The sequence below is a fragment of the Musa acuminata genome, chromosome BXJ2-8, assembly GCF_036884655.1.
Source record: "Musa acuminata AAA Group cultivar baxijiao chromosome BXJ2-8, Cavendish_Baxijiao_AAA, whole genome shotgun sequence".
NCBI lineage: Eukaryota > Viridiplantae > Streptophyta > Magnoliopsida > Zingiberales > Musaceae > Musa > Musa acuminata.
The window spans coordinates 3,285,087-3,302,946 of record NC_088345.1 but is presented as its reverse complement, the minus strand read 5'-3'; the positions used below and the strand labels follow the sequence as shown (position 1 = coordinate 3,302,946).

At 40.0% G+C, this 17,860-nt stretch overlaps 3 protein-coding genes and 1 long non-coding RNA gene across 8 annotated transcripts; 1 reads left to right on the top strand and 3 right to left on the bottom strand.

Moving 5' to 3' along the window:
- Positions 1-131: 131 nt before the first annotated feature.
- Positions 132-4,448, bottom strand: LOC103993844 (E3 ubiquitin-protein ligase RHF2A). Of its 4 annotated transcripts, XR_010489322.1 has the most exons (10): positions 4,196-4,448; positions 3,973-4,061; positions 3,722-3,862; positions 3,552-3,598; positions 3,076-3,138; positions 2,874-2,982; positions 2,379-2,761; positions 2,179-2,286; positions 1,745-2,097; positions 132-352 (listed from the first exon to the last, which is right to left on the bottom strand). XR_010489322.1 is itself a non-coding variant. In XM_009414045.3 (8 exons), the coding sequence occupies exons 2-8, from the start codon at positions 3,851-3,853 to the stop codon at positions 1,815-1,817; spliced, it is 1,125 nt and encodes a 374-aa protein (XP_009412320.2). In that variant the 5' UTR covers positions 3,854-3,862; positions 4,196-4,447; the 3' UTR covers positions 1,606-1,814. The 4 variants fall into 4 exon arrangements, 1 of the variants encoding a protein (XP_009412320.2); XR_010489321.1 differs by having other exon boundaries at positions 3,973-4,448; XR_010489320.1 differs by lacking the exon at positions 3,973-4,061 and having other exon boundaries at positions 4,196-4,447.
- A 1,769-nt stretch (positions 4,449-6,217) lies between these two features.
- Positions 6,218-7,005, bottom strand: LOC135618705 (uncharacterized). Its single transcript, XM_065119858.1, has one exon. The coding sequence runs from the start codon at positions 6,941-6,943 to the stop codon at positions 6,440-6,442; it is 504 nt and encodes a 167-aa protein (XP_064975930.1). The 5' UTR covers positions 6,944-7,005; the 3' UTR covers positions 6,218-6,439.
- A 2,045-nt stretch (positions 7,006-9,050) lies between these two features.
- Positions 9,051-16,176, bottom strand: LOC103993845 (ABC transporter G family member 22). 2 transcript variants are annotated; one of them, XM_009414046.3, is made up of 11 exons: positions 15,863-16,173; positions 14,872-15,278; positions 14,292-14,362; positions 13,753-13,988; positions 13,146-13,301; positions 12,801-12,984; positions 11,633-11,941; positions 10,996-11,283; positions 10,189-10,473; positions 9,990-10,097; positions 9,051-9,463 (listed from the first exon to the last, which is right to left on the bottom strand). In XM_009414046.3, the coding sequence occupies exons 2-11, from the start codon at positions 15,245-15,247 to the stop codon at positions 9,242-9,244; spliced, it is 2,235 nt and encodes a 744-aa protein (XP_009412321.2). In that variant the 5' UTR covers positions 15,248-15,278; positions 15,863-16,173; the 3' UTR covers positions 9,051-9,241. The 2 variants fall into 2 exon arrangements, with proteins under 2 accessions (XP_009412321.2, XP_009412322.2); XM_009414047.3 differs by lacking the exon at positions 10,996-11,283 and having other exon boundaries at positions 15,863-16,176.
- Positions 13,984-15,579, top strand: LOC135618706 (uncharacterized). The gene is made up of 2 exons (XR_010489105.1): positions 13,984-14,390; positions 14,843-15,579. It is a non-coding gene; the product is annotated as an uncharacterized LOC135618706 (long non-coding RNA).
- Positions 16,177-17,860: the final 1,684 nt, after the last annotated feature.

Below are 17,860 nucleotides of genomic sequence, written 5' to 3'. Positions count from 1 at the left end.
CGAGGGTTCTAACCCGGATGAGCGACCCTAGTATGGTTTGTGGAAGAAACATGGCAAAAGGGGAGGATTCATCCGTGAACCTGAAGGCCGATAGTTGGATCACTGGAGAGGGTAAGAGTGCAGGGAAGCTGTGACACAACAAGTGACGGCCTCAGCCACCAATTCGAATTATCAGAAAGCAGTGACACAATAAGAAAATTAAAACAGACGCACATATCACCATAACGAGAACCAAATCAATCAGCAAACTATCAGCTGTTCTACCTTTGAACCCTTATCAGCACATCAGCTTGTCGTCGTTGCACGCCGACGTGTAGACCAAACCGCAGCTTATTCCATTGTTGGGATACCCCTATGGACATTGAGGTTAATGAATCATACATATTTTTATATCGATTTTGATACATCCATCTATACTATGTAAAAGCATTAAATGAAGCATACAAAACATCAGTATATAAAAAAAGAAGACGTTTTTTTTCACATAAGACAACACAGCAATGCACACATAGGAGAATGCAGGACTAATAATATCATAGATACATTATGCATGATGATAAGTCTCTGTCATGAGAATGCAGAACTAATAAGTCGGTACAAAGCAAAACATCCACCTTGGGCATGAGATACAGCATACAAATCCAATTAGCACAATATACATTAGGAGAGAGTGCTGAGTATGAACAGCAGCAGCAGCAAAGATAAGAGCCTTACTTTTTCAGATAACAGCTACAAATTTGTAATCCTTGGGAGTAAAACAACAAAACACTCACTATTGTAATATATGATAAAGAAAACCATAGTAAAGGAGATGCCAGAGGTAACTAAATTTGTCCAAGGAAAAACAACACATGTACATCAAATTCATCAACGCCGATTCCTCATATAACATGTATTTATTTATATACTGAATCCAGACTAACTCAAGGAACTTTGAGCTAACTCTTTTCTCCTTCAAAGAATCCAGATCCTGCCAATTCCATGACAAAGGAAACTAGATTTCTCATGATTTGAGCCTTATTGACTTGGTCACTTACTTTTTGTATTTTTTTTTACCTAAGTTTGGAATCTTACACATGAAGACAACTCAAACTAGTACTCCAGCATATCAAAATCTCCACCGACAAGATAAAAATCTACAGTGACTAAAAACTTGACTCAAAGCAGATCTACCGTCTGCTAGATGTAACAAAAATCTGCTGACATGTATACTACAGTGTTCGCTAACACTGAAATGATCCCTGGTCATAGACATCCACTGCGCTGGTGCCATTACCAGGGTCAGCCAGCCATTACCGCAAGCTTCCTCTCAATAACATCACTCAATCCCGTTAGCTCTGCCAATCCCTATTACATAAACCAACTTCACTCTTCGTTTATAAAATATTGGCTAGTGAAACATCGGCAACCTCAATTCCACAGGACAGAGAACCAACAACAGTCACTTCATATATGAATTGCGAACCCAAAGGCATTGTTCTTAGGATGGCCGTGCTTCAAATCAGTTCCAGCCACCTTCAAGCAAGCAAGACGAGCATTGAGCCTCACAAAGACAGACTCAAAAGTCCAGGCCAGTAGCAACTCAAAGTAAATGTACTTCTGAACTGAAGAAACAATGAAACATAATAGTGCAACTAAGAATTCTGATGTTATTTTCCTGATCTCTATGACATGGATGGTCAACAAGGCAAAGGGGGTCTAAAAAATGTAATTACAAAACATGCTGAAGCAGAAATGTATATACCTTTAATGTTGAAAGCTGGAGCACGCTCGGATCCTTCAAAATGAAAAATAGCTTAATTGGGACCTGTAACCTAAGAAGATGGTGTAGTGCCATTGTTTGGATGAGCACTTGCATGATTGACAATATCACCATCATTACTTCGTTCTACAACTGAGCACCCTTCAGCAACAGGTGAGGCAGAAGTACCAGCTGTTCTCTCTCTTGCATCTAAGCGCTCCATCATCCGTGACACAGTAGCAATTCCGACGCTAATTTCTCTCCTGACTTCAGAACCAATATCTGCCACAAGCCCATTACGTGAAAATAATCTCTCCCTCCATACTTGAGTACTCTTAGTGATTGATTCCTTGTACCTAATTGTCCAAAGTACAAAGGACACAATTAGCATCTGCATTCCCAGAGAACAAGCATTGTAACTATAAGCTTCAAAGTACCTCATCGAGACAGCACTCAAGCGAGATTTCAGGGATCCTGAGAAGGATTGGAAGTCTGATGGCCCTGGTCCAACTTGGTGAACTCGAGATGATTGGCTAGCAGGTGTCCTATATAAAAGTGATGATTAGAACACTTCCGTAACCGAAGTGAAGCGAAAAATACACATGGACATTCACAAATATATAGTCCTAAAGATCACCTTGGACATGAAATGCTTGACCTCATCTGACTATTGCGGGACTCAGATGTCAATGTAGCTACCTCACTTGCATGAGTTGGGGCAACACTTGTTAGTTCAGAAAATTCCCCTACTAGAGTAGCGGGGGGCATTGTTGGGTTAGCAGCAACTATTGCAGGAGCAACTTCATTTTCTCCTCTTGGAGGAGAGGAAGAAGATATGGAGCCCACAGAAGCTGCATCTGAATTTGTAGAGAAAACCAGGTACTGTGGACGGCCATGAGATCCTGATCTAACCCGACCTTCTCTTCCAGCAATGCGGTGTGCCCTTCCCATGGAAGCAGCAGCAGCTAAGTGCTGAAAAATATGCTCTTCCATTTCGGCATGACTTCCACCAACAGGCAACTGCAACAAATTTTGAGAAAGAAACATTCCTTATGTGAAAGGAAAGAAACCTTTTACACTTATGTCCAACAATTCAAGGGTATAAATCACATCAAATTACATAACAACCCACATGATGCAATTCAAAATCTCCAAAAGCTGGATGCTGAATTATGGTGGTAGTCTTTGTATTATCAACTTTAAAGCTCCTCTCCCACTCTACAGCCTCCAGTAACTCTTGGCTGACACAACCAATGTCCAACAAAAATCAGAACCTTTAAGTTGCAAGAATAGTCTAGGCACATACCACAAAACCACTTTGGTTTAATATGAACCTGGTGGGATCCTTTAAACTGATGCGCTGCCAACACATTGGGCATTGGGAGCTTCTCTGACACCTAAAATTGAACAGAAAATAAAGAAAACTTGAATTGAAAGAAACATAGTTCCAAACAAAGAACACATTCAAGAGGATAAAATAAGGAACATAGTTATTTCAATAATACTGTAGAAGAAACCAGCTTATGACGCTGATGACACCCAACATTAACCAACAACCAACAGAGAGCCACCAAAAACATGCCCAAACTTATTTATCTACTGCAAGAAAACGCATCCCGAGACAAGTAGACAAACCACTGCAGCAAACTACTATGGGAGATGATTCCTTTGAACGAAGCTATGAAGGTTGTTTTCTTCGATTATAGAGTTCCACATGACTATTTTCTAGATGCTTAATAAGAACATGGTTGGCACGACTTCAGTGACCCAGGAAGAACAGTAATAACAGAGAATGCAAGGAAGACAATACCATTCAAGAATACACTGTAGATGGAACTCATGCCTGCAACTAGTAACCTGAAGATAAACATATAGAGCAAATTAGAAGAAAAAATCGAGCGATTAAGAAAAGGTGAAGAAAGAACGTTTCGATCACCTACAAATTACTGAAGAAAAAAAATAATCTAAAGTACCGCCTACCGTTGATGGATCACTTTCACAGAATGCTTCAAGGCAGATGCTGCATGCATCATCACAAACATCCTGAATACCTCCTTCCAAAAAAGCCACAGCCGAAGACAAATGGCTCTCCATCTTTGCAGTCTCATCCATTATCAAACCCTAAATCAATACTTCATACCGGTTAGAAGACAAAGGCCAAGGCTATAAATCATTCAAGACAAGCCAGTCAACATTTGTTATGAAGCACAATCAACACAAACGGCACACACCGATCAAAAACCGCCGTGCAAGGCGGCATCTATACCGCGATCATACCGAGACTCCCTCTATTCGGCAAGAGCAGCGGGGAACACAGCCTCTAAATCATCAAAAATCAGAGAACCAAGGAGGAAAGAAGTACGATCGACGATTGAGTGGAACCACAGGCAGAACGGAATCAGACGAGGATCCGGGACGAATCGGATCCGAAACAAACAAGCAACGACAGAATACCTCCGACGAATCGGCTCAAGAGTAGAGTTGGGCGGATCGAGAATCCGCAACGGCGACCGTGAGGCAGCTAGAGTTTGGGTAGTCGACGGTGCGATCTCGCTTCATTGGGAACCGATCAAGAAACCCTAGCGAAGGAGAGAGAGAGGAGGAGGAGGAGGAAATCGCGTTTCAGAGTGCTTCTTTCCCGTCTCGCTCTCTCTCCGTTCTCGCTACTTCTATGGCACTAACTAATAAGGGGGGAAGAGAGACGGCGGGTCTTTCAATTATCGAGACGATTACCGTAACAGATTCCGTTTAGCCGTGAAATGGATATTACCAAGAGGGAATCTACCAATTAAAACCCGACGGAATCTGTTGCAACTGTCCGTTTGTTGGAACGGTTGCCGATTACCGCAAGCTAAACTTACATGGTCGTTTTAGGTTCGACGCAACATTGCATTTAAAATCGTGCTGATGGAATAGATTAAGCCCGAGTATAATGAACGGTCATGATCGAGATTGACTACGGCTTTAGACCTTTGTATTAAACCGACGATCGTGATTAACGCCTAAAAATGTATAACTTTATGCCATGGTCGGTGAGTTGGCACGGCTCAGTCTGAATCAGATATGCAAGGTCGTCCATGTGAATCTTTAGGGAAATGAAAAATCGAGGGACAATATCAATCGAAGGTCGAAGGTCGAATCTCGAGATCTCATTGCGTGCTCATGGTCGATCGGAGGTGGGGCTCGATTGGTCACGTCACCAGCATGCTCCCTACATAATAGGCTTGGGTTAAGGGGGAATTCTCGGCTCACACTCCTTTGATGTTTAAGTTTACAATTGGATTATTATGGTATTTGAGGTTCAATCTCTCTTTCAAGGTTAAGAGATTGGCTTTTATACCTGGAGAGTCGACTCGAAGATATGCTAGTCATTTACTGCTCATCGTGCCCCGTTCGACGTGGCCACGCAAGCGACCGACTCATACGTTCCTGATGGTGTGGATCGGTTTGTGCATACCTCTACTATACAACGTCGACTCGTACAGTCCAAGCAGCACAGAGTTGATCATACAATATTTGTCGGGTTAGCCATTCTCCCTATCGGACACATGCCAGGTTGTTTCATGTCAACTCCTTTGAGGCTGCCTGGTGTTGCTCTACATTTGGTGCTAGGATATTCTTTATTAGCTTGTAAATTTAAGTTCAATTTTATACATATGATCTACTCAACTAATTAATGTCAATTTATCATGAGTAAGATCAATTGGAGTCGGGGATGGTAAGTTTAGATAGATGTGATCTTGACTTAGGATGCAATTGGGGGTTCAAATTCCAATTGGGTGAAAGTAGTAGTTAGGTAAGGATACGAAAGATCTCACCAACGTTAAAGCTAGTTCGAGAAAAGTCAAGTCAAAATTGGTAGGGATCAGGTCAACGATCCAATCGATCCATCCAACTTATTGTGTTGACCATGAAATTTGATACTAGGAATATGATATGGAAGGAATGCAGTTTCAAGAAATCATTAATTATTATTATTATTTTTTTTTTTATCTCAATGGCCTAATTACATATTATTTTTAATTAGTTGATAGGAGAAGTTTGTGCTTTCAAAAGTTACATAAATTTATTCTCTTTTTTTTTTATAAAATTATTTTTTAATCATTAATATCTATTTAGGATTAATTATATATTAGTTCATATAATTAGGTAAGAACAGGAAACCATGTCATTTTCTTGCAAGGAAAGGTTCCAATTCCAGCTACGCTGAAAGCGACGCTGGTGTTTGACGTCTCCTTGGTGGGAGAAGATGATAGCGTGCTGACCAATCCTTCTATTTCACACGTATAAACCAATGAGATGCCTGAAAATTTATGTTGGAAATTTTGATCTGAAAAGAAATTTATGCTGTATATGAGTTTTGTTTGATTTCAGGGGATCTGTTTCTCGTTGAAAGGAGCTTTGATCACAAAATCAAGATCGGACTTTTACAACCAAAATGCCATCTTTTTCTCGATGAATTAAACACGGAGTTCATGCACTTTTAGTCCATGTCTTTTATAACAATAGATTCGTATTTGGAGTGGATTCAATTTCTCTTTGAAATGTACAAGAGGATGTCAATTGGAAGCAGAGATCCTGAAAAGATACCACCTTTGGTTGGGACATCGAACGCTTCTCCTCTGTTTCTCCATGCGAGAGGGGCAAAGTTCTGAGCTTTTAATCCTTTCCCTTCTCGAGAGAGGCACGGCGACCCCACTACTCCTTCTGCGAAGGGCTCCGCCAAAACCCCGCGCTGTAGAACCTCTTCGACATCTCCTTCTCCAACGCCAACACCTCCGGCGACGCCACCTTCACTGGCCACACCTCCTCGGCATCCAGCGCCACCAGAAGAGACCCCGAATAGATACCGAAGTCGTCGTCGTCGAGGGAGCCAACTCTGTTCCGAAAGAGCCCGGCTTTCCTCTTGCCGAAGCCGGCGCCATGCTTCCTCTTGTGCCGCAGGGCCCGACGGACGAGCCCTGCCGGCAATTTGACGGCCGCGGTGAACAGTAGGTTCGCAAGGCCGCAGGGGCAGCAGCAGACGATGGCCGCGCACTCCGCCGCCGTCTCCCCGGCCGCCTCCGCCAACCGGGCTCCCAGCTTCGGCTTCTGTTTCTCCTTCGCGATCAGCTGCCACCGTCGGCCGGGAGGAAAGGCGACAGAGGATAATCCGGTTTGCGGAGGCATCATCTTGGGAGGGTCGGACGGCTTGCGTGCCATCTTCCCCTCCCTTAGGCTTCCGACCTTTACGTTCCCGTTTTAGCCGTTTTGGAAGACGACGATAGCCACGGGAAAAACGAGTCTTTATAGGCCCGGTGGATCGGTATACGATGGTACCATGAACCCCCGAAGCAGGATAATCTACTCCTCCTTGAAGCTTATTCCGCCACGTGGACATCGATAAACGCTGGACAACGTTAATATTTTTGCTTCGCGGGCATAGGAGATGTGAAACAGAACGAATGGCGAGGGGTTGAGGACCGAGTTGGAGACCGAGTCGTCACCGGGATTGGTGAGTGCTCGGCCGGCGATATCCACGAGTTGCAGGGTCGGTGCGAATGTGGCAGTGTCATATGCAATAAGAACGAATCTGACACGCAATTCAGGGAAGAGATAAATCCCAAACATCCATAAACCCATGAGTACCCCGTTCATATGCGCCAAATTGGCGGTCAGATCGCCTGGGTACCTTCGTGGGTCATCTACTTTCGTATGTCACTATATATATATATATATATATATATAGGCCATATGGTTGTCTTCTTCGCGGTGGCCTGGAATGATTCTACTGTAACCACATTTCGTCAGGGGATCCTACGAATTTTTGCATGAACTCTCGTCGATTGTGGAGGAGAACCTGTGGGCCTCTCTCCCCCATGCTTGTGTCGGGTCTCAGCTTCTCGCCTCCCTCTCCAGCACTTGACGCCGATGGATTTGGCCGCCGGAGCAGGAACTTAGGGTTTCCTCCTCCTTGGTCGACGGAGTGCTTTGGGACTGGTCGGCGGGTTGGATGGATGGTGGCAGCAACTCATCTTTCTAGAAGCCTATGATTCCTCAAGCGGCTCTAGATACTACTAGAGGGATGAACCTACTTTTTTGTGCTGGTTCGTTGGTGATGCTTGGTTTTAGCGACAAGGTGAGGTATTGCTCCTGTTTTTTGAAATTTAACTTACATTTTTTGTTGAATTTTTAAGCCTTGTTCTTGCCTCCTTCCTAGGGAGCTGCCTTTTATTGTCACTGTTAGTGCTGATTGAAATTGACATGGAAAACAAAGGAAGAACTGATGGAACCATCACATAGCTAAGAAAAGGACAGTCATTTGATCCGGTGTCTGAACTAATGGTTAAACGGCATGACTATTGGACCATCACATGGTTTCGGAAGAAATTTCAGAATTTGGAATCTTAAATGGTCTCCAATTGATTATGTTAGTGCACGATGCATATGTTGATGAATATGACCATGTAGCACCGGCAGAAGTTCAGTGATGATTGCCACTAAGCATGTACGATATAGGTTCAAAGATTTGATTGCTTGTCAGATCCAAAGCATCCAGAATGCTGCTGCTTATGCTCTGTGTTTGTTGGTACTATACTGTAAGCATACACGGGAATCACATAACTGGCTCGTTGACATTCAACCCTTGGAAAACACAACTAGGGTTTTTCCATCCTAAATTCTAGTGGGTAAAACAATGTATTTCGCGCCAATAGAGTTTATATCTAGGGCTTCAGAATTTCTTTGTTTCTTGACAGAAGATTCTAAAATGTTCTAACTAGTTTCTGGTTGTGTATGGTTTTTCTGTTTTCTCCAAGTAGGTTCAGTTTTGACATTTGCTGCTTTTGTGGACATCCTCCAAGTTGTGAAATATGAATTATTATTTTGTATAGGGATCTTCAAAATTGTATTTCTAGATAGTAGTTCTATTGTAAGGAATTATGTCCTTCCTTGCCGAATTGAGTTAATTAATATCCGACAAGCATCTTTACTTGAATGGCAATTTAGATTGCTTTTGGGTGAAAGTTTAAGTCATTTGAATTTTAGTTAGGTTTTTCAACATCTTTAGTTTACGTTCAATGACCTGTAATTCATTTGTCTATTTTCTGGGATGTTTCTCTTCTGGATAACGAGGCAATATCATAATTTCAAATATTTTTCTACGCATCCTTTATCATGTAAGTATAACCATTCTTTAGTTCTCTTCTACATGATGTTCTTAATAAAATTAGTGCTGCGTAGTATAGACACATTGAGGCTATTGGTTTAAACAAATTTTAGGTTCCAATATCTTCTTACGTCTGCAACTAATTTTCCCGTGAGGAAAATATTTGCACAATTTCTGCTCAACCTCTTCATTTCATATCTTCTAAAGCACGATGCTTTACAAATTCCAAATGATGGATAGTATAGAAATTAAAATCTCTACTAAAAGTCCTTTTTTGCATCCTTCTCTTTGGGCTTGGGTCTTTCCAAACTATGATTTGCTGGAGATGAAAAATTTCCTCCGTGCATTCTTGCTTAAGCAGCATGATGAAGATTCATTCTTCTTAGGGAAATGTACGCCAAGAGTCGGTAACCAAACACCATTGCTATCATGGCTCCAACTTCTATAACACCATTGTTGAGGTGAGTAACATTTAGAGAGAGTGGTGCTTGGTCATACTGCACCTTGAGTAAGAGTCTGTAAGTGTGATAGTTGAAAGACATGTAGCGGACCCATGATATGAATACTGGAACCCTCTGCAATTATTAGTACCATGTTATCTATTTTGATCAATCTACTATGAGAAAAACAAAATGTGTCACATTTATTTATATGTTTCCTTTTTCCCCTTAATAATGTCAAACAGGAGAAAAATAGTTCATACATGTTGCTTAAATCTTTCAAGATTTTACCTAAGTGGAGGAGAAAGATTGTGCAAATGCCTCAAAAACATCCATGATTACTATTTAACACAAAAGTTAACATACATTGTGTTTTTGCTTGTGAACTTTTGTGCCATACTGTTTCTACTGAGTGGCAAGGGCAATTCTTATTTGAGATCATTGTTAGTACTAATTTCTTATTATATTATTGTTATTAGTTCTTTAAAGCTATTAGAATCTTTCTCTCTAGTCCATGCAATGACATGAATATTTTTTATCTGAAAAAAATATGTGTTTCTATTGTAGAATAAAACAAAAGTGTTTGATGAAAATGTGATGATTCATAATTTTGCTTATATTGATTAAGATATTCTCCTGTAAAGCATGAAATAACCCTTACCTTCACAAAAAATCCACCAGCGAGCATAAAGGTCATTACTGTAACTGAAGCTAAAGTAGTTGCCTTCTTGACGTCCATTAGTGAGGCTCCGATTGCCAATCCTAGTCCCTGCACAGAAGATAAACTCTATATAACCGACACCTTGATGACATATGACAGATGCTGCTTCTAGAAATATACTATTTTTTGTCCTGCATACCTGGGCAGCAACAATACTGAGAAATACAATTAACATAGTAAGAAAGAAGGCCTCCACACTCTGCCTTAATGCTGCCATGAAATATACAATTAGCAGGAATATTATTGGTAGGAACAGGTCCAGCGGCAAATCGCTTGTTGTCCTGGCCATGAAATAAGCGCTTAGCCTGTACATGTCAACTGCTCTTTCCTTATTTAACATTGCTCTTTCTTGTGGAAATGTAAAGATTGCCGTGAAAACCGGGAAGAAGCCCCAAAAGACAGCAATAAAGAACAACAATCCTGCCTGCATATTAGATTTTGAATGGGCTATTAGCTGCCACTTACATTTGAAGAAGATTTAAGTAAATTCTTGCTCATAATTGCTATATACATTATAATTATATTATTCTTTTATCAGTTCTCGTTGAATGCTTTTAAGAATTCTATTTGCATAATAGTATAGCCATTCCTTGGAGATGTCTCAACTGTAAAATTGGGATTTGTTTGACAATTTATTTAGAATGACTACAATATAAATCATGATTAGCTTGCATAAGTTATTTGTAGCTAAATAGGTTACTAATGTTTGACATACAAATTTGCAAAAGTTACAGACATTAAACGATAGACCTAAATATCAACACAAAACCATTGACAAAGCTTTATCTCATGCATAAATATTAGATCATTGGTTGTGATATTAAAACTATATAAGCAGAAGCCAATGATAAACTGAACTACACGCTGTTATACACAAGCTATTTCTACTAGTCAGCCTGTCTGGAATTACTATTTCTATAGTACAGGATGGAAATGGTTTTTTTACCTGATCTTGCAGACCTTTTAGGGTTGTGCTATCGGAGTGCCACCAAAGTAAACCTAGGATTACTGCAGTTGCAATAACTTGAGTGATTCTCATCCAACTTAGGTAATCATGTCGTCTTTCTTTTAATCCTCTCCAAAACAATATGGAGTACTGTTGCAACCAGCTTGCACCCCAATCTCTTCTTGGTGATGACACAGTGACCTTCAAATCTTCACTTATAGGAAGAGGTGCCATTAACTTCTTTTTTTCCTTAACAGCAACTCTAGTCTCATAGGCCTCCACCAGGTACTGTTTTAAAGTTTTTATGAAAGTCAAAAGATAATAGTTTTTTCTATGAATGCAAAATACGGCAATATAAATAGATGTGGGTTTATCATAAATCTCCTATGCGCTAATCTTTTGTCCATTTGATTGTTACCCTGATAAGTATCACCAGATGTTACCCTTTCATCGTTGAGAAATATTTTGTTATATGAACATTAAATATCTATATAAAATTGTCAAAAGCATATGTAGTTGTAAGAAGGAAGTATCATTTTTTCCAATCAGGGTTGGTTTCTTTTATTTTTAATAATTATGCTGATTGTAATTTGTTATTGAAAAATGCATGCTTTTAAGATCAGGGTGCTAAACTTACCTCATGCACATCTTTTGGAGATGGCTTGTCGTTTCTTATATCGCTTCCAAGGTTTTCTATCTGCACTTTATCCTCTAGCTCTGAAGGTATTGAAATATCATTTGTGTTGCCATTAGCAAGATCAAGTAGGAATTCTGCTGGGTTCATTGCAATGAGAGGAGAACACCCAATTGATGAAAAGTAGACCAGTGCTTCTGATGCTTTCCCGAAATATAACAAACAACCTTTTCCAAGAAGGATCAGTTTATCAAATCTATGAAAAAGTCTGCTAGATGGCTGATGAATTGTGGTTAGAACTGTTCTTCCAGCCTGAGGTAGGATAAAAAGATGCCATGAGTCAGACAATGATGTAAAATCCCTTGCATGTTTACTGATATCCATCGTATTCTTCTAACTTGAGTAAAGTAGCTTGTAGGGGCACCAATCATGATTGTTTTATATTATGTTGCAAGTTAAAGCACTTTGTGTTGTTGGTTGGGCTCCCATAGAAGTTCTCTTTCTTCATTGATATTTATTTTTTATATTTTTGTTTCTGATAGGTCTATGAACTATTTTTATGCAAGTAACGAGCAACTCACTACATTAGACTTCCCTGATATATGATCATATTTACTTCCTTTTTCCAATCTATGCCTTTTACCATTGTTATGAACTTTCCTTAGCAGAGCTTGTTCATTGAACTTATTCTGTGCACTGCAAATACAAATAACTAACTTTACATGTGGAAAATATACTCATTGTTGACCTATCGGATTGTATGTTCATGAAATTTATGCATACCACTCTCTAAATTTTAGAATGAGTAGAAACAACATGGAACTCATCTATTGAGGCCATTGTGTTAAAAAAAGTGAGAGAGTTTAGGGCATATCCATTGTGTGCAAGGCCGAAAGTCTGAACACTGACTGTGGCATGGCCTTAATATTCTGACATACATTCTTTCACTAAACAAGTTCAAGGGGCTCTTTTTGCTGAGAATATATTTAGGTATAACCTTTTGCACCTATATTTTCTCCCCACTTGGAGAATAACTTTCAGTGGTATACCAGCTTTCAGATTACAATTCATTTAGGTATCTCACTGACTTTCTGGAGTGACACACAATCTAGATGTATGCTACAGTTGTTTAACTACCACATAAATAAATAAATACATATGCTGTGCTTACCTCGGCTATGTCACGCAAAACTTGCATTATTCTTAGGGCTGTTGTTGAATCCAAACCAGAGGTGGGTTCATCAAGAAGCAGCAAAGATGGGTTAATAATAATTTCATTCCCAATAGAGACCCTCTTCCTTTCACCTCCTGAGACTCCTCGTACAAAAGATCCTCCAATCATGGTGTCTTGGCACCTGCCATTGTTATCAAAATTAGGAAGATTGAACACCCTCTGAGTTGGCAACATAGGCAAGTTCTCTTCCGGCTTTTCAAAGTAGACACCATCCAGTAATTGCACCTCAGAGGAGCTTTTTACTGGATATGGCAGGAAATAGCTTGAAGACTGGGAGGTTACCTTTCAAGTCCTAGCTCATAGATGACATCCATTGCCCTCTCCTCCTTCTGCTGTCTACTCATTTTGTTTGGAAGACGAAGGAGAGCTGCATAAGTTAGTGTTTCTCTCACAGTAAGATGTGCAAAGAGAACATCATCCTGAGTCACAAATCCTATCCTGCCAGGTGAATGCAATTGTTCGATCTTATTGTGATTCATAACATATAAGCAAGCTGAAGGACATCTTAAGAGTAAGTATCAATCGTTAAGATATTCAAAAAGAAGAACATGAACATGTCTTCTTTTATGTTACAGAAATTACTTACATTCTCCACTCAAACACAATTCAAATTGTACATGATTTCCAAAGACTGCTATTAAGGACAAAGCATTATGATCATCTTCTTCTAGTTTTCTTTTTTCTTTGATATAAGCAGAGTAGCCATCCTATCTGACAATAAAGTGTTAATGTATTGATGGTTATTTTTTGAGAGAAGTTTATATGCTTGCTTACTTTATGCAGGTTCCTAGAAGTACATCCATGCAGGTGTTTTTGTTCCTCATTCAGGTTGACTTGTTAAAGAGTAAAGACAATATGCAATTTAATTGTTTTCATAGTGCCTTTTTACCTGCGCTTTAGAGACTTGGTGTATGGTTCGTCATTGTAAGTTATGGTTCCTTCGACCAAATTGCCACGTATCCTTCCTCCGAGGAGGCTCAGGAGAGTGGTTTTTCCGCTACCAGAAGGTCCCATTAGGGCTAGAAGCTCTCCAGGGCTCGCTGAACCTGTAATTCCGTTGAGGATATCTTTCTCAGTGGTTGTTGTTACTCCTTTGAGGATTACCTTGTATCTAACCTCTGTAAACTGCAACATTAACGAAAGAAAGTAGCAATAGAAATACTTTTCAGTGGTTATCGTCCAGACCTGACTAAATTAGCTTGTACGAATGCTTATAGACTCTCAGATGCTTGCTCAGATTTCAGTCCTCTGATTAAGCTGATCTGAGAACATACAGCAGGATTAAGGTGGTGTCACATTGACGCTTCAATTGACAATAGACATCCACTAAACTGTTCTGTTCTTCTGGAACTATGCCTTTATTCCAACTTTCTTTAGAAAAGGAAGTTTCAGCAATGACTGAATTATATACCTCTGGATTGGGATTACCTTTATATATATTGGCACAGTTGGCTCTGATATTATCTTTTTCTTCATGTGTCCAGCCTCTGGATCCTTTCCTGCAAGATGAGGATTTTATTTGACAAGGTCATTTTGCAAATCATTTCAGTTTGATATTAATATTTTTAAAGATACAAATGGATAATAATAAAATTTCGTAAAATTCTAGATTCTAGGTAAGTGCAAGTATTTGTTCAATGTTTTTCGCACATGCTATTGTTGAAATGTATTATCAATCTGTTGCATGTTTGTATAAATCTAGTGCATCGTGATGCAAATATTGTTCCAAAGTTTTGTTTTAGTGCAACCATCTACCATGTCTCATCGATCATTACACGTGAAGATTAGAAACTTCAATCATCATATGTTTCACAATATTTGTCGGTGCTTATGAAATTTCCTATTATTTTATCGCATGCTTGTACACATCTAGTGACCGTTTAATTTTTGCAAACTGGTCAAAATTTGTCCTGAAGTTCACATGTACCAGTTTCTAGTTTTTATTACACTTGACTAAGCATAAACTTCCATCTTTTCAGTGGTTGAAGAAAAATGAATGAAAGGTTACCATTGTCATCATCACTGAAAGACCTCAGATCCGCAATGATGTCTTCAGGAGGGGCAGTGAAGCCGGTGAATGAAAAGGAGAAGCCCAGACTGGCACTGGAAGCTCTGCTCAAGGCGGCACCGCTGCTCACATCCTCCAAGTCTAGCTTCAGCTGTCCGCTCCGTGACTTCCGACTGTGGTGCCCGACTTTCCTCCCCGGTGAAGTTCCCACTGTTTTCTTCCCAAAGCTCGACTTCCTGGATAAGCTCGGCTCCCCATTAGTGTTTGAGGTCAGAATCGTTTCAGCAGAGGCCGTGCGGCTTATCGACTGTGACGCTGCAACCTTCTCCAGTTGGTCCGACTTTGTCCTACCGATCATCGATGTAACCGAATCCATCTTTCAACACAACGGTACCGCTGTTAGTTATCTGCATTCGACGGTCAGTCAGATACTCCCACATGCTTGATTCAAAAAGGAGACATGGAGAATTCAGATCTATTTCCATTTCAGACCGAGTTAAAAGGACAAGAAGGCGCCAACTCTTTTTTTTTTTTTTTTTATCTTTCCTGATGCAGTGATGTCACCTATCAAACTATTAGTCTTTTTGTTTTCTCCTGTGTGTGTGTGTGTGTAAGGAATATTGTTTTTCCACTATATTTGATATGACACATCTTTTGAAACTAAGCACAGAGAAATCTTTTCTTTCAACATGTATTGTGATTACTATATGTCATAACTACTACAGCTTGTGTGTGGTGGATCATTCCTAACAGTTGTTTAGCCCATACCATAATCCTACAGATACAATTTTTTCTTCACAGTACAAGTAGCTCTGAAATATTATACATGACATGTCATGCATGCAACCAAGAAGATAAATTGTGAAGTATATATATATGATCACTGTTATTTCTCATAAAAGCAAGATCAAAACAAGAGAGAGAGAGAGAGAGAGTAGGAATCATTGTGAGTTGGAAGGAAGACAAGAGCACACAAATAAACAGTACCTACCTGGGTGTGAGGAAGTAGAGAAAGAGGTGTGTGATATAGCTGGTCGAGCGAGGAAGAGGAAGGTGAGGGTTAGATCGATGCCACCCATCCGTCTTCTCTCTTCTTCTCTTATAAAGACGACCTCCTTCACACACCACCACAGCGTCGTGCGGTGCAGGGAACCGAGGGTTAATTCACGGAAAAGCCCCTGACGTTGTGACGGTATTATCGCCACCGCCTCCACTAATTTCTTCCCTTACGAAGGCCTAACAAAACCATGTGGACGCCGACGCCTCTGCTTCTGCTTCTTCCTCGCAATGGAAACCGGTGCTTTTGCTTTCTTCGGCCAAGGAATGGACACACCACCATCCATCATCATCATCATGCGCTTTCTCTTAGTACTCGCGTCATGAACTTTCAAAGCGTTGGATACTTCGATTTTGACTTAGAATCGAACTGTTGTTAATTTTGACCAATTTAATTCGTATTCGTCGATTTCATATCCTCCTCAATATGCAGCTCTCTCTCTCTCTCTCTCTCTCTCTCTCTCTCTCTCTCTCTGGTGCTGACAGCCGCATGTCACCGGAGGAAGGAAAGTCCAAGCTGACGAGTTGTCAAAGATATCAAGACGAGATGTGGTCGAAGACCGCCAAAGAGATACGAAATCAAGGCAAAACCAAACAAAGAAGAAAAAGTCTTTGTGTGATCGATCACAGAGGGCAACACTCAAAAATCTTATGATCTTTTTTCTCCCCTGTCTTCTTCATTTTTATCTCAAGCGAAAAATAAAAGACAAAAATATGCTTTTGAGGACAATGATTAATTACGATTACACAAACGCAAGTTTTGAGCCTACTATTATATTTCTCAAATAACTAAAAAACAAAAATTGCTGAATCTCCCTTTCTTACTTATGTTGACTTTGGTAGCTATAATTTCTATTTCCATCGATGATAAGAGGAGAGAGAGAGCTTGCAAATCGAAAATCTTTAAATATCAATGCGAAAATTATCTAATAAATTTATATTTTATATATAAAAAAATATTATATATAATTTTTATTTGATAATTTTATTTAATAGTTTGTATTACTACCGATGTATCAATATATCAATGCATCATATACGGGAGCATATCAATATATCCTGTCCTGATATCCTGTCGAATCGATACGTCTCATTTATATCAAATGATACGTTATAATACGATGATCTTTGATTATATTTTTAAAATAATAAATTAATTAAGAATTTAATAATATATTTCTAAATAAAAGATCTATTTCTTTACATCGCCCACATGGGTGAGTGTTTTAAGTATGGCTTTAAATTCCCTTATAGAAAGGTTTTGTTTCCGTGAATTCATCTCTCTCTCTCTCTCTCTCTCCGCCAGACTTGCCACCTTTTGATTGGAATTCCATGTCCAGAGATATCAACGATGGAGACCGCATGAGCTCGAGGAAATGGAGGTGAGAGTCGGATTCCGAGTCTGTCCATTCCTGTAAATTTGGCCAGTCGCCATGGCTGCTTTCCTGCTCATTGAATGGCTGTGAGAAGTCCGTGTTGTCGTGCTCTCCTTGGAGATCTCACCCAGGTGTGTGGCCAGCAACGTGACGAGCCTGACGACAACCTCCTCCTCCTCCTCCTCCTCATCCATTTGGAAGACTCAGGAAGGACAACATCTCTCTTCTTAGGGTGACAAATATACCCGCCCTCCTTGTACTCCATCTCCTCTCGGTGATCTCTTGCGTCATTGGAGTCCATGTCCTGTGTCGAACGACAGCATGACACACACAGAATCAAATGAATAGTGTGATTGACGAACCCTAAACCACAGTGAGAAGCCTAAGAAAACCTCAGTCATCTTCAAATGAGGTTAACTAAGGACTTTTCTCAGCTTCTTCTTGAGGGCTTTTCTTTGAGAGAGAGAGAGAGAGAGAGAGAGAGAGAGAGATCTAAATCATTAGTTGTGATAATTCTAGCTCATAAGACTGCTCATTTACGTCAGAAGCCTGACGAC

Excerpts from the sequence above, each read along its gene's own strand:
- LOC103993844 (XM_009414045.3), bottom strand. The coding sequence starts at position 3,853 with ATGGATGAGACTGCAAAGATGGAGAGCCATTTGTCTTCGGCTGTGGCT. Across the intron at positions 3,139-3,551 it reads CTACAGTGTATTCTTGAATG|GTGTCAGAGAAGCTCCCAAT; the intron begins GTATTGTCTTCC and ends GTTCAATTTTAG. Across the intron at positions 2,287-2,378 it reads TCAAGCATTTCATGTCCAAG|GACACCTGCTAGCCAATCAT; the intron begins GTGATCTTTAGG and ends ACTTTTATATAG.
- LOC135618705 (XM_065119858.1), bottom strand. The coding sequence starts at position 6,943 with ATGGCACGCAAGCCGTCCGACCCTCCCAAGATGATGCCTCCGCAAACC.
- LOC103993845 (XM_009414046.3), bottom strand. The coding sequence starts at position 15,247 with ATGGATTCGGTTACATCGATGATCGGTAGGACAAAGTCGGACCAACTG. Across the intron at positions 12,985-13,145 it reads TATGAGCTAGGACTTGAAAG|GTGCCAAGACACCATGATTG; the intron begins GTAACCTCCCAG and ends TAACAATGGCAG. Across the intron at positions 10,098-10,188 it reads TCAGTATTGTTGCTGCCCAG|GGACTAGGATTGGCAATCGG; the intron begins GTATGCAGGACA and ends TCTTCTGTGCAG.